Consider the following 15902-nt stretch of genomic DNA (forward strand, 5'->3'; position numbering starts at 1 on the left):
AGAAAGACACTAAATCTTCCGAGTTCACTTTGCAGGCTGATACAAATTCATTATAACTTAGAGTTTCCACCTTCCTCTGGCTTTAAAAATTGGGCTGGAAAGGGTCTTATTATGCTGGAACAAATGGTTGAAAGAGGAAGTTTAATGTCTTTTCAGCAACTCTAGCAGAAGTATGACCTGCCAGCCCAAGATTTTTATAAATATCTACAAGTAAGGAATTATTTTGTTAAGCATAATTACATAACCCTGTTACAAACTCCACCCACAAATTTAGAGCAATTTTTTATTCATGTAATAAAGGGGAAAATTAACAGTAGATACATATCTCATGCTTACAAATTACTACAAGAAAATACAGAGAATACACAGGACATTAAGAGAAAATGGGAACTAGAAATGAACATAATAATTAAAGATGATGACTGAGAACGGACATTGCGGGAGGGACATAAAATAACAAATAGTCCAAGCCTGAGAGAATTTGAGTGGAAAACTAAAATTTGATTTTTTAGAACCCCCTTTGTCACGTCTAAGTTTGGTGGAACCTCTGATTGGTGTTGGAGGGGCTGTGGTCTGGTGGGAGACCATACCCATGTGTTTTGGGACTGTCCAAAATTAACTAACTATTAGAAAGACATACACAGAGAAATTAAGAATTGTCTCAGCATTGAAATCCCATTAGAACCTAATTGAATAATATTGGGAATTTTTCCCAACAACATAAGATTAAATGATATTAAATTTATCCTCAAAATACTACTCTTAGTTGCAAAGAAAATGATTACGGTCTCTTGGCTCAAACCTCAGCCCCCCACTATTACTCAATGGAAGAACAAACTAAAAGAAGTGTACCATATGGAGCAAAGAACAGCAAGACTGCAAATGAAAATTGATGTATTCATGGATAAATGGTCCTTAATACAAAGATACATTTCTAATGGTTGATTTGTTTATACTATTTCATGTTGAAAGAAAGAAAGGAAGGAAGATGCGCGTGTATATGTTTATAAACTGTCTCTTTTCTACTTTCTTCCCCCACTGTGATGCTGGCTCTACTTTAAAGATATAAGGAGTAATGTATAATGTGCCTACATTTTGTCTGTTACTACTGGATTTTCTTTTGTTGTATTTGACCTGTATTGAAGATTTTCAATAAAAATCAGTTCAAAAAAATAAAATAAAATCGTGATCATAATCAGTGTCAATTTTTCATGTTTAATAATGCGAGCCAACATTTGTGCAACAAGGAGAGAGGCCTTCCCCCATGGAAGGATGTGAGTCTCATGTTGTGCATCCAAATGGGAGGGGCTGTTGGCATAGGAGGAGGACTGGGGCCAATTGGTAGGAGGTGGGAAAATCCCCCAAACTCCACCTCTGTGTCATATCCAGGATGTTTCAAAGTTGACAAACCTTTTTAGCGCTTTTCCACATGTACTATATAACTGTATTTAAATTTGTACAACAGGACACTGTGACCATATTGACAGTTCAACAACAGTGAGTGAAGATAACAGATGGCCGGCTAAATCATTCCTAATAAACCAAAATGGACATACATCCTCTTCTGTCAGTTTCAACCACAGCATTATGAGGGGATGAACTGTGGACAGTGTCTTTTACAAAAACGCATTAGCTTGTGAATGAAGTCTTCAGAGGAGTTCCAGCCTGTTTGAGGACGTGATGTCTGTGAGGGAGTCAGCAGCTTCCTGGGAGGAGTTTGAATTTGTCTCTGTTTCCAAATCCTGCATTGACGCAGGCTATGTTAATCTCCTTACTCAGAGACAATCGTGAAATGGAGGGAGGGAGGGAGGCAGGGCGGGAGGGAGGGAGGGAAGAGTCCAAATGCTGCCCACTCTGCTATCTTTTTGTCCAGAGTTTGGTCCTGCAGTTGTGCCAGAGGCCAGTGTCATTAGATATTCCTGAGCACATTCACCCATTTCTGCTGTTAGCTTCATGTACAAGGTGATGGGATATTAAAGGAAACTGACACACAGCCAAGCAACGGGTCAGCACAAATACATACCGATAGTACACAAAACGTTTTTGAATATTTTGTGTTTAGGGGTATTTAGGGATCAGAGTAAGTGTACCTTACAACAAACAACACAACACATATGAAATCATTGATTGATCGATAAACAAGCGGAGCTCCCTCTTAATGTGGCATTAAAATATAAAACAAATAAAGTAGTCCCTAGCCAGCTCAGTAGGTAGAGCATGAGACTCTCAAGGTAGAGGGTTCATGTCCCACGCCGGGCGCCACCTTCCTGTGGGCTCTCCACCTGCAGGAAGGTTCTTAATGGGTCAATGTGATCTGGGTGACGGTGCTCAGACTGACACCACCACCACCCGGAAACGGATAAGAGGGAGAAGATGGATGGATGGATGGAACTTCGGCACTGCCGTGTGCTGTGCACAACTGTTTCAGCTCACTAATGACTATCAGTCAATTTTTTATTTATTTTTTATATGTTTATTGATTTTTAATAATACAATACAATCAACAATCTGGTTCCATCAGCCTGTACCAGAGGACATGAGCAAAACAACACATGAGACGCACATTCATACATCCACACACACACACACACACACACACACACACACACACACACACACACACACACACACACACACACACACACACACACACACACACACACACACACACTTAGTGAAGTTTGCACGTGAAAATAAATAAACAATTTTAAATAGACCATTGTACAGTACAACATAATGGTTTGGATACAGAAATATTAATGAGGAAAAACAAGAAACAACAACAAAAAAAAATCAAATTAAAAAAAACAACTAATTTGTTATGATGGTCATGTGAGGTTCCCATAACCTCTCAAAGTCTCTTTGTTTTCCTTTTGCAATCTAAGTTAGTCTTTCTAGTCCAATGCATTCTGAGGGTTCTTTGATCCATTGTTGTGTTGAAGGAGCCTCCATCCTCTTCCAGTTTAACGCTCTAGCTCTCCTGGCCTGTAGCAGCCCAGAATCCACTACTTTCTTTTGCTTCCTTGTTCTTAAAAAGTTTTCTGGGTATATGCCCAATATACAACGTTTGGCAGAAAGGGGGATCTTCATTTCAAATATTTCTGATAAGCATTTAAGCACATCCTTCCAAAATTGTAATATATCTTTACACTCCCACATACAATGTGTTAGTGTCCCTTTGTGATCACGACATTTGGTGTGTCTGGATTATTGCTGGATATGTGATGAAGTATTTCAGCTGTTATATATGTCCAAATTTGGACTAGATTGTTGTTCACTAGTCACCCAGTAGGGGGTGGGTTTGTGCAAAAGTAGTGTGAAGCTGATGTTAATTGGGCCGCCATGTAATACCATCTAAGGTTTGGGAGTTGGAGACCCCCTCTTTCATAGGGCAAGTGTAGTGATTTAAAACGAAGCCTTGCTTTCCTATTGTTCCATACAAAATGACTGAATGTTTTATTGAGTTTATTAAAGAAGGATTGTGTTAAGGGCATGGGACGTGTCTGGAAGTAGTACAAGAATGTGGGTAAGATTGACATCTTCAGGACATTTATTCGTCCTATCATGGAGATGGGTAAGTTTGTCCAACGATTTAAAGTTTCTTGATCCACTAGGGGGTCGTAGTTAGTACCAACTATTTTGTTCAGATCTGGAGTGATTTTGATGCCCCACCAGTGCAGTATCAAATAATGGCGGCGTACGGGCGCCGACATATTTAAAAGGCAGAATGACGTCAGTGGCTAAAGTTACGTCATGGCTTCATGGGTCATGTTCAGTTCTAGGAAGCACAAGTACACTGGAAGGTACATCCAGGTCGATTTTATCTGAAGAACGCTCAGAGAGTATTTATAAGGTCCAGAGCCAAGTGGATTGAAGAAGGAGAAAAAGTGCTTTCAACTTTTTACTTGCCCAGACAAATCTTTACGTGCCTGAAGTTTAATGGAAATTTATAAGCTTGGGTAAAGTATGAATTCGACCAATATATACATTGTAATATGTTTCTGTAATTTTTTTTTGAATGAACTATATGTGACTCCAATTAAAAATGAGACAAACCTAATAGGATTTCACAAAGTAATTTTACAATTTCCAATTCTTTCCACGAGAGTATCCATGCAGATTCTGACATAGTACTGAAACATTTAGACATTTAGAGAGTTAATTTACATATAAAATTTATTTACACATTAACAGAGTCATTTCAATTACCTTAGAATAGTTGAAAACAGCAAATCAGCTCGGTGGAGAGCCCTTGTCCCAAGTGGAGGAGTTCAAGTATCTCGGGGTCTTGTTCACGAGTTGGGGGAAGATGGAGCGTGAGATCGACAGCCTGCTCGCTGGCTGCAAACTGTGGAATGGATTTCCTGACTCATTCCTCCTGGTCTCATTGAGACCCGCCTCCCTTCAGGAAATCCAGTCCACAGTTTGCAGCCAGCGAGCAGAGCAGCAGCAGGGAAACACTGTGGAGTCGTTTCAGCAACATGAAGCAGACGAGGCTTCATGGATCAGAAATCTCCGCAGGTTGGAGCGGAAATTTCTGATCCGTGAATTACGTTTATATCGGAACCCGATCCCCGATCGGATCGGCCCCATCCCTAAAAACCACTAGCCCGTTCGGGCAAGGTGGGCAGACGATTCACTTGCCCGAGCAAAGCTTTTACTAGCCCTGGATGTTCGGACAAGCCTTAATGTCCAGCCCTGATATTCCATATTACATTTTTAAAAACACAGCCTAAAAAAAAAAATGTCACTCCTGATGAATGGGGAAGAATACTTAGAACCAAAAAGTATAGCGAAGGAGATCTTGAATTTCTTTAGATACCTGTATGTATCTTCGTATTCTAAACAAAATGCTGAATTACTTTTCATTTAGATAAAGGATCTGATTCCTGTAAATGATGAACATTTTTGAAATGCTTGTGAGGAGGAGGATTTGAAAATTTTAGAAATCAATTTATCATCATAAAAACAGCCTCTGACTGATCTCCAGTCTCAGATGGAATCACTACAAACATTTCTGAAAAGAAATGAAAATGTTGCTATTTAAGGCAATAATGTATGACGGAATTAATTATTGACAAAGAAACGAGGGAGAATTATTTCAGACATCGTGAAATAATGCTATATGTTTTCATTCTATTTGCAAACCTGCCAACCTGTACGCATTTTGTGTAGCAAGTACGCAATTTGACATCTAAATACGCTGGTACTACTCGTCCCTCGAAACCGCAAAAAGCTGCGGACATGTGAGTTCTGTGGCGAATGTGCACGTGCGGTACTCATGTCTGACAACACAATGCAGCAGCGTAGTGAAGCAGTTTCAGCCAATCACTGTAGAAAAGTGGAGAATAACGAGTCTACCGAAACGATAGCGTAACATCCCGCCCTCCACCTCCCTGCCTCCTCCCTAAGGAGGAATGTGATTATTTATACAGTTTAAACATGGAGCCAACAAATCTTTTGCAGCAAGTTTTGCAACCACTGCCATGATCAACTAAATAAAAAAAATGTAAATACTATAGTTCCCTTGGTTTGTTAACAGCATTTTCATGTTTTGAAAGTGTTTCTGTGTTCCATTGAAAGGCTGTCATGATGAGGACATAACATTTTTTGGTTTTCTGTTGATGAGTGCAAAATGTTTATATTTTCTTTATTAAAAGTATTGTAATCAAGAATCTAGGTTTTATTGTTTTTTTTATAACCAATTTCCAGCCAATGAATGGAGAAATTACTCCGTGCGAAGCAATGGAGTTGCAAAGGTTTGAGAAAAAAAGCTGCACAACACAAGTGGGACTCAAAATATTTGGACAAGGTTGGCAGGTCTGAGTTTGTCATGTTTCCTTACCTTCAGGACAACATCAGAAAAATGTCTCATCTAACTCCACTCTGCTCTATTCTATATTCTGCTTTACATTTACATTTCACATCACTGCACCTGTGTCATTTTATATCCCAGATTGTTGCTGAGCTATATAACATAAGTTTATTCTGTTTACACATGATTGACAAAGTTATCTAACTCAGCTGCAGCTGTGACCACAGTGAAGCCTCGGGGTGGGACCAGACTGGAGCCTCTTGGTGGGTTCTGGTCCTCAGGCCTTCTGTCCTCTGCTGTTATGTGAAAGTCAAACTAAAGTACTCGTGACGTCAAACTGGTCCTCCACCCTGTGTGCTCAGGTCTGATCCTCTGCGGGGATTTTCAGGATCGTTACCTTACATTACTGGTATGGAAGTGAACCCAGAGTGTAGTACCGGGGCAATCATGTAACATGATTGTAACTAACTTCACTTCCAGGTCTTGTATGGCGTTATGACTGCAGGCTGAGGTCTGCATGAGGCAGCAGGGGGCGCTCTACTATGAGACGCATCATTAATATTTTCTACCCACAGAACTTCTTTATAATGAAGCCAGACTTAGGTTCATCAGTAACTACTAAACAAACTACAAACTACTGTAAATGAAAGCTTGGAGTTTTAGCCATAAAATGATCCTTTAATAGCTTCATGTGAAAGAGAACTTTAATCAGAATGTTTACGTAGGTTGTCATTGTCCCCTCATCACGGTGTGTTAACAGTTAAATATGCCAAGTGCCCTGGAACACCCACTTGGCAGGGTGGTGGTGGTGGCAGTACAAGGCAGTATTTTCCAAAGCTAACAACAACACATGGAACTTTAGACATAGAGCTGTAGACACAGAACTACTCTGTAGAGCTACACACAAAGATTCTTCACTGAACACACCTCTCCCCTCTGTCACAGTTTCATGTTTTCCAACTCGTCACAAGAGGGCAGTATTGCAACACAAGACCGTGTGTGTGTGTGTGTGTGTGTGTGTGTGTGTGTGTGTGTGTGTGTGTGTGTGTGTGTGTGTGTGTGTGTGTGTGTGTGTGTGTGTGTGTGTGTGTGTGTGTGTGTGTGTGTGTGTGTGTTCCGTCTGCAGTCAGCAGCCGTGAGAGACTGATCCCTGTGGATGCTGACATCTCGAACCAATGCTTGTTAATCTAGAACCGTTTCAAATAAAGACAAAAGTATGTCGTCATTCAAAGCACAAGACCTGTACCTATGTATTGGTGTAGTTTAATCAACCTTTAACAATGTTGAGTAGAGGAAATATGTGTTGAAACCCACGTGGACGAGACAGCGGCATCCGGCGTTCGGAACTTTGATGGCTAATTAAAAAAACCCGCTGGATTAGTCTAAAAGTTGAACAGAATTATTGAGCAGGAGAGTCTCCTCTATCATTTCATAGTTTTTTGAAGGCGATACGATACTCGCCCTCAGAGGAACTTTAAACTGGGGCGAGGAGGCGGGATACGGTGTTCAAAACTTTGACGGTTAATAAAAACAAAACCGCTCCACGACTGAAAATGATATTCTGGATTATTGAGGAGGAGAGTCTCCTCTGTCATTTAGTAGGTTTCTGAAGTCGATAGATATTCATGATCAAATCCTATTTTGAAAGGCAAATTGTGGACTTCATGTCGAATTTAGGTCGGGGTCCCAGCGTGTGATTTGTAGGGCTGGATGAGACAAACAATTTAGTTTTGGTTTGATCTCGCTACGATATTCCTACGGGCCGTGGTCGCCGTTTAAGTGTTTTTGGTGGCCGTTGTAGTATTTGTAGGTGGCGCCAGAGAGCACATTTTGGCACTCGGGTTATTTTTTGCACTTTCTTATAATGTTATCCAGTGTTTGAGCGTGCTAAATTTGGTGAGTCCTTTAGCATGTTTAAGGGGTCAAATGTATTTTTTTCCACAAAGAAGAATCCTGCCCATGCAGGCGGCGATGACAGACGAATGATGCCAGTTGACAGACGTTTTTGGGTGTACTCTTCCACAGCCTCCCTTTCAGGTGCCAATAGCAAAGCTCCCCCCCTGGGGAGGGCTGATTTTAGGAGCAGATGAACGACCCCCTCGGTCACACCACCGATGGGGTGGTAAAGAGAGCGTTTAGAAAAAGAACATAAGGTCATTCAGCCACTTCACCTCACGCCATCATGAATGGGAAAAAAGAAAGTGGCAGAATATCTGGATCCTTTTGGTGTCATGATTCCATGATTGATTTGAAACATTTATTTATAAATCCATGAATGAGTTGGGTTCACAGAAAATGTATGATTTCAATGCTGTGCTGCTTGATGACGACCATCATCAACTGAATACTGTGTTGTTCTGTATTTTCAGCCTTGAACACTGTATGTCAGACCTTGTAAAGTTTTCATATCTTTATGTTGGAAAAGCTCAAACTCTGTAGGACACTTCTCAAATGGTAGGATGCACAGGTTTACCGTTTTAAAAGGTTTTGAATATTATAGTGTTAAGTCTATAAAATGCAAAACCAATAAAATATTTAGGAATGGTAATAGCCAAAAAACACACTCAGACCTTCAATCAAAACTATAACCAATTTAATGTTAACATTCAGAAAGATGGTCTGAATTTCACCTAAACTTTGAGACACAGATTGAGGTTCTTAAAAAGAACATGCTACAGAGACTCCTGTCTTTGTTTCAATCCAACCCACACCTGATCCCTCAAATGCAATTCAGGTCCTGGGAGAAATTACTATCGAGATGGATCTGGGCTGGCAAGAAACCAGGGGTCAGATTTAAAAAACTCCAATCAAATGAAGATGAGGGTGGACTTTTGGTAACAATTTAAAAGAATATATCTATGCTGCAAGTGAGATTCTTGGTATTTGCGCGCTGCCCTCGATACCAGGGAAGGTGGAAAGACAGAGAGTGCAGCATAGAAAACTACAAAATCCAAACAAATTGGGAGAAAGGGGGACCAAACTATATCAAGGAAGCAAAAAATGAAATTATCAAATAAACATTGAGTGTCTGTGGAAAAATGGGGAAACTAAAAAAATATAATATGGAAAGCCCCAGTAAACTGTTGATCTGCCCTGGACCCTGACTTTGAACCGGGAACTAATGATGATGGATTCAACTATGGTCCGACAAAGGCTTCACTGCACTGTGCACACTTATCCAAGGCAAAACATATGAAAACTTTGAAGAATTAAAGAAGGAATTTAAAATTACAGACTTCCTCAGATACAGTACGTACAGATTAGGGATTACTGTGAATTAAAAGATAAGATTGAAAATACCGGAGGAGGACAGTGATTGACATTCTGACTGAAGCCTATCTATAAATGTGCAAGACAACAATTTCTAAGCCTCTATAAACTGAAAGGTGAACGCTGAATACATTAAAACAAAATGGGTAAAATAATATAATAACACAGGAGGATTGGCGTTCAATGTTGAAAACACAACACTCATCCACAGTGGAGAGTGTCTGGCTGGAAAAATGTGATCCCCGACTTCCTCACGCCTCAAATTAAACATAAAGAAACAATGGTGGTGACACTGAGGGCAGTTGAGCGCCAGTCCTTCCTATAGTTTGGAACATGTCCTATAATCCAGTAGTTTGGGGGAAAATACATGCCCGTTGTTCTGTTCTGCACATTCATGTCACTAATTGCCAAGTGGTCAAGCTGAATCCTGATAAGTAAGTTTCTGATGTGTTTTTAAATTAGATGGAGTATACTGACTGTTCCTTCCGCTTTCACTGACTGAAGTAATTGCAGTACTTATCTGCCTCCTCTAGGGAGAGCGTCAGGACTTGGACATCGTTGAGGAGAGAAACGCTCAGGTGCAGCTGGAGAAGGCCAAGGTACTCACGCATTCTGTAGCACGACATCACTTTCTGTGTGTTCGAGCAGCACAGCAACCAAAGGCTCCACACGCAACAGTTACACTGGTCAACTTTAGCATTGCAATTACATGAACGAGCACACACACACACACACACACACACTCACTCACTCACTCACTCACTCACTCACTCACTCACTCACTCACTCACTCACTCACTCACTCACTCACTCACTCACTCACTCACTCACTCACACACCACCAACACCACCAACACCAACTTCTGTAACAAACTATAAAAACTGATGTGAAAATGGCCGGGCCCTGATGATCCCGGAGAGAAAACACCATCCTAGGGGGCAGTCCACATCGAGAGGAGCCACATCCTACAGCTATGGGGGTCCCCGCCACAGCAGACCGCCCCGACCCACCCGGTCAGGAGCCCACACCATGGTCACTGAACTACAGTGCTGAGCTCCCAGCGCCGTGGCCAGAACGGTCCCCAGGACGACGACGATAAAAGCCTCTCTCTCTGGCCTTCAGGACCGATAACTAAAACTTCCGTTTTGTCCTTGTTAAACGGGAGGAAGTTGTCTGCCATCAATGATTTTACATCTAAAATACAATTAAAAAGGGCGTCTAATGGCCCTGTGTCATCAGGAGACACAGTAATGTACAGCTGTGTGTCATCAGCATAGCTGTGAAAGCTGAGCCATGTCTCCTGAGGACATCCCCAAGCGGCAACATATAAAGATTAGAAAGTGTTCCCGAACTTGAACCTTGGGGAACTGCACACTTGATTTTATGGGTTCTTGAGGAGCAAGTATCCATACTTCCATAAAATCTATGATCTGAGAAATAGGAGGTGAACCAGTTAAGAACAGTGCTGGAGAGTCCTACCAGTGTTTGAAGTCTATTTAACAAAATGTGGTGATCTACTGTATCAAAGGCAGCGCTAAGATCTAGTAGCAGCTGGACGGAAAGCTTTTTAACGTCCATGTTACCCCTGATGTCATTAACAATCTTTACTAGGGCTGTCTGGGTACTATGGTTCATCCTTAAACCAGACTGATTCCTCTCTAAGCTATCGATTCTAATAAAAACTCATCTCCATGGCCGAAAGTGGGGATTGGGCCGCTGAGAAAAATGGACAGGCCACAGTTTTTTAAAAAAGAGAACAGTTGATTAAAATCTTTTTAATGACGTGTGGTTCCAACATGGAGGATGACACGTTTCACAGAGGGTGGGAAATTTTCCAGCAGTTCTGGGAGTTTATCTAAAATAGTTAAAATTGTTCTCCAACTGGGGACTCCGTTGTTCTATTGGGGGATTTCAATGCCCACGTGGGCAACGACAGTGAGACCTGGAAAGGGGTGATTGGGAGGAACGGCCTCCCCCATCTGAACCCGAGCGGTGTTCTGTTATTGGACTTCTGTGCTAGTCACAGTTTGGCCATAACGAACACCATGTTCGAGCACAGGGGTGTCCATAAGTGCACTTGGCACCAGGACACCCTAGGCTGGAGGTCGATGATAGACTTTGTGGTCGTGTCATCTGATCTCCGGCAACGTGTCTTGGACACTCGGGTGACAAGAGGGGCAGAGCTATCAACTGATCACCACCTGGTGGTGAGTTGGATGCGCTGGACGGGGTGAAAGCCGGACAGACTCGGCAGGCCCAAACGTGTCACGAGGGTCTGTTGGGAACGCCTGGCCGAGCCCTCTGTCCGCGCAGTCTTCAACTCCCGCCTCCGGGAGAGCTTCTCACGGATTCCGGGGGAGGTTGGAGACATTGAGTCCGAGTGGACTATGTTCTCCACCTCCATTGTTGAAGCTGCTACTCGGAGCTGTGGTCGCAGGGTCTCTGGTGCCTGTCGTGGCGGCAACCCCCGAACCCGGTGGTGGACACCGGAAGTAAGGGATGTCGTCAAGCTGAAGAAGGAGTCCTATCGGGCGCTGTTAGCTCATAGGACTCCTGAGGCAGCTGACGGGTACCGGCAGGCCAGGCGGGCCGCAGCCCGGTCCTGGTGGCTTCATCAAACCTGGACCTTCAGCGTGCACTGGCGCGGTTCGCAGCCGAGTGTGACGCAACTGGGATGAGGATCAGCACCTCTAAATCCGAGGCCATGGTTCTCAACCGGAAAAAGGTGGCTTGCCCCCTTCAGGTCGGTGGAGAGCCCTTGTCCCAAGTGGAGGAGTTCAAGTATCTCGGGGTCTTGTTCACGTGTGGGGGGAAGATGGAGCGTGAGATCGACAGGCGGATCGGTGCAGCGTCTGCAGTTATGCGGTCGCTGTATCGGTCCGTCGTGGTGAAGAAGGAGCTAAGCCAAAAGGCGAGGCTCTCGATTTACCAGTCGATCTTCGTTCCTACCCTCACCTATGGTCATGAGCTTTGGGTCATGACCGAAAGAACGAGTACCCGGATACAAGCGGCTGAAATGAGTTTCCTCCGTCGGGTGGCTGGGCGCACCCTTAGAGATAGGGTGAGGAGCTCAGTCACCAGGGAGGAGCTCGGAGTAGAGCCGCTGCTCCTCCGCATCGAGAGGAGCCAGCTGAGGTGGCTCGGGCATCTGTTTCGGATGCCCCCCGGACGCCTACCTCGGGAGGTGTTCCGGGCATGTCCCTCCGGTAGGAGGCCTCGGGGCAGACCTAGGACACGTTGGAGAGACTATGTCTTTCAGCTGGCCTGGGAACGCCTTGGGGTCCCACCGGAAGAGCTGGATGACGTGTCTGGGGCGAGGGAAGTCTGGGCTTCCTTGCTTAGACTGCTGCCCCCGCGACCCGGCCCCGGATAAGCGGAAGAAAATGGATGGATGGATGGAGTTAAAATTGTGGCTCCTGGAAAACAGTGAGTGATCGAGTTAAAAAAAACGTATGTTCCTCATTATGGAATCACCCACTATCAGTGGGGTCGGTGAGAAGAGTGGACGAGGGGGTGTGCTCCGCCGGTCCACCGGGGAGTGCAGCTGCTCTAACAGATGGCGCCGCCACTCCACCGGAGAGCGCAGATTCCTCACCAGAGAGCACCACTCCACCGGAGAGCGACGATTCCTCACCAGAGAGCTCCACTCCAAAGGAAGGGGACAGATTCCTCACCAGAGAGCGATGATTCCTCACCGCAGAGCGACGATTCCTCACCAGAGAGCGCCACTCCAGAGAGCGCCACTCCACCAGAGAGCGCCACTCTACCGGAGAGCACAGTTTCCTCACCAGAGAGCGACGATTCCTCACCAGAGAGCGCCACTCCACCGGAGAGCACAGATTCCTCACTGCAGAACGACGAGTCCTCACTGGAAAGTGCCGATGCTCCACTGGAGAAATCCGCCGGCCCGCTGGAGAACGTTGCAGCTTTAAGGGAGAGCGCCGCCGGTCCACCCGAGGGCCGGGATGGTCCACCTGAAGGCACGGCACTCGCTGCGGTGACGTAGTTGCAGGGCCGCTGCCAGGGTCTCTCATACCGTCAGGGTGGGGGTTCGCCGAGAGACTAAGGACTGCTTCCTTTAGGAGTCGCCGCCGGGATGTTGATGTCCGGGAAGGAATTCGTGGACCCGACGTTTGAACCGGACCCCGGGTGACTCCACTGGGGGCCGATGCGGATGACGCCGGGATGATTGAGCGAGTAGCCAGGGGGTCACCGCCGGCCACCGGAAGAGCAGGTGCACCGGGGGTCCTCTTTGCTGCAGCGTCCCCGGTGATCACGTCCACTGCGAGAGAGTGGACGCGAGAGAGTTAGTTCCGAGGTCGGCCATCCTTAAACTACGAGCACAAAAAAAAACATCTGTGAAATTGCTCTATTATTAGGAGTGGCAAAATCTACAGTTTGGTACAGGTGTCCACACCTCAGCTTTCAGGTGTGGACAGACAAGATGCACATTTGTGGAAAACCACAATATCATTGCTCCATCTCTCGACCCGATAACCCCGCAAGGTCACTTAACAACAACAATGGCAGACGACATGCTCCAGGTCGTGCTGCAGAAGTTACTGATGCGAGTTGGTTTATATTATATATTGTATATTGTATTTCTCAAATACGAGGATGAGCATGTGATTTTCTGTGTCTTCTCTATTTTTGGTGTATTTTTGTGGCAGCATTACAGGGCCACCTAAAGGCTTGGCATATGTACTACATTATTTTGAGCCGTGTTCATAGTGATGAGTGGAGGATTTGATTTTTTTTTTGAAGGACGGGGAGGAAAAATATCGTTTGGGCTCATGTGGACAGGGCCTTAGTCTGATCGTCTTACTGCCAAACTGTCACACTGAGTACATGTCAACAGTAATGTTCACTTCACTGGAAAAAAGATGAACAAAATCACAAACAAATCCACTGCTTAATGAGAATAATCTGATTTGTCAACGGTCAAAGTATCTCCTCTGCAAATGAAGTAAAGTCAGGAGCACGAGTTCCTATCACAGTGGGTGTAAAGGGCAAGAGAAAGAACACTTTTATCTGGGTGAAGGAACCCCAAAATACTGTCATTTACACTACATACTCAAGTGCATTTATTGCAAATCGCAACGTTCGTGTTTTAACTGAAATAATTCTTAACCTAATTGTTGAAAACACAGAACCAAGGAACTATGATGTGTGCTCATATAATAATGTCACAACAGTTAACATTTAATTCTATGAATCTGTTCCCGCTATATTCCAAGAGTATAAAAATATTTAAAGGTGTTAAATATATTTTGATGTTGTACGGGAACCACTTTTAAATATTTATCTTAATATCAAGAAAAGTATCTGACCTATTAATACTATGACTGACATCATGCACTGACGCCAGTATTCACATGAGACATTATTCTGCACGGAGTGAACGAAGCTTTGAACCTCCACAAGCACAGAATTAATATGTTGTCGAATGGAGTTGGAAATGTCGGTGGAGGAAGTTATTAAACATGTCGGAAAGTTACACCAAATATATTCCCATGTTGGTTAAAAGAAAGAAAACTAAATATAAGGAAAAAAATGATCTAGCTAACATATATGGGCCAAATTGGGATAATGCACAATTCTTTCAGAATTTTTTTCAACTCTTTCGGACCTTAATTCCTACAAGGTGGGGACTTTAACTGCGTCCTTCATGCCCAACTAGACAGGTTAAGTGTAAGGCCAAATAACACTCTCTCGTCAGCTGCAGTGGATATTAATTCCTTCCTTCGCTCTTGTGGTTTATCAGACCCCTGCCGGATAAAAAATCCAACTACGAAGCAATTCTCCTTCTTCTCCTCCGTGCATCACAGCTACTCCAGGATTGATTATTTTATTGTTGATAACCAACTACTACCTTTAATTTCCGACAGCAAATATCACAGTACAGTATTATCAGATCACAGCCCAGTGCAGATGGAGCTCATTTTTCCAGCCAATGGAGCGCCCCAATGAACTTGGCGACGAGACCCCCAATTACTTTTAAGGAAGCATTTTAGAGCATTTCTCAGTAATCAGACTGACTTCTTTTTGGAAATCAATGACACTCAGGATGTATCAAGGGGAGTTTTGTGGGAATCTATGAAAGCTTACATTAGGGGCCAAGTTATCTCCTATCTGGCACAGAGGGATAAGAGCATTCCAGACAGCTTAAAAAGCTGGCAGACAAAATCGCAGATATTGATAGACGTTTTGCTCTTTTACCTACGCCAGATCTTTTTAAGGAAAGATTATTGTTGAAAACTGAATTTAATACACTTATGACATGGAAAGCTGAAAAAAATATTTTCAAAGTCAAACAGGTATACTATGAGCATGGAGATAAAGCAGGGAGGCTCCTTGCGCTTCACCTTAAATAGTCAGCTGAACAAATGATCCCAGGAATTAATACAAAATGCTGACTCGATATCTCACAGCCCCCGAGTTATTAAGGACCAGTTTAAACAATATTATTCTACTCTATATCAATCGGAGGTAGATAGTAGCTCGTCAGAGATCCACTCGTTTCTTGATTCGCTCGATATTCCAAAGCTTTCTCCAGATGCTCAGTCACTTCTGGAGCAGCCATTGTCGCATGCTTGAGGAAATAGTGAACGCCATCGGGTCATGTCGGACAGGAAGGGCGCCAGGTCCGGACGGATTCCCCATAGAGTTTTACAAGGAATTCTCCTCAAAACTTGCGCTTATCCTTAAATCTGTTTATGATGAGTCTTTGATCAATGGAAAATTACCACAAACGCTTACCCAGGCCACGATGTCAGTCTTACTAAAAGAAGATAAAGATCCTGTACAGTGTCGCTC

At 43.7% G+C, this 15902-nt stretch overlaps 1 protein-coding gene across 1 annotated transcript in view; it reads left to right on the forward strand.

Moving 5' to 3' along the window:
* The window catches only part of cacnb2b (calcium channel, voltage-dependent, beta 2b), a gene marked incomplete at both ends in the record, with an annotated part of 57601 nt that overhangs the window by 21647 nt on the left and 20052 nt on the right, over positions 1 to 15902 (forward strand). The window contains one exon of the mRNA XM_080462660.1: positions 9619 to 9684. Within this exon, the coding sequence (XP_080318786.1) occupies positions 9619 to 9684 (66 nt within the window). The remainder of the gene's footprint in view (positions 1 to 9618; positions 9685 to 15902) is intronic.

The sequence above is a fragment of the Lipophrys pholis genome (assembly GCF_963383615.2).
Source record: "Lipophrys pholis genome assembly, chromosome: 1".
Taxonomy (NCBI): Eukaryota; Metazoa; Chordata; class Actinopteri; order Blenniiformes; family Blenniidae; genus Lipophrys; species Lipophrys pholis.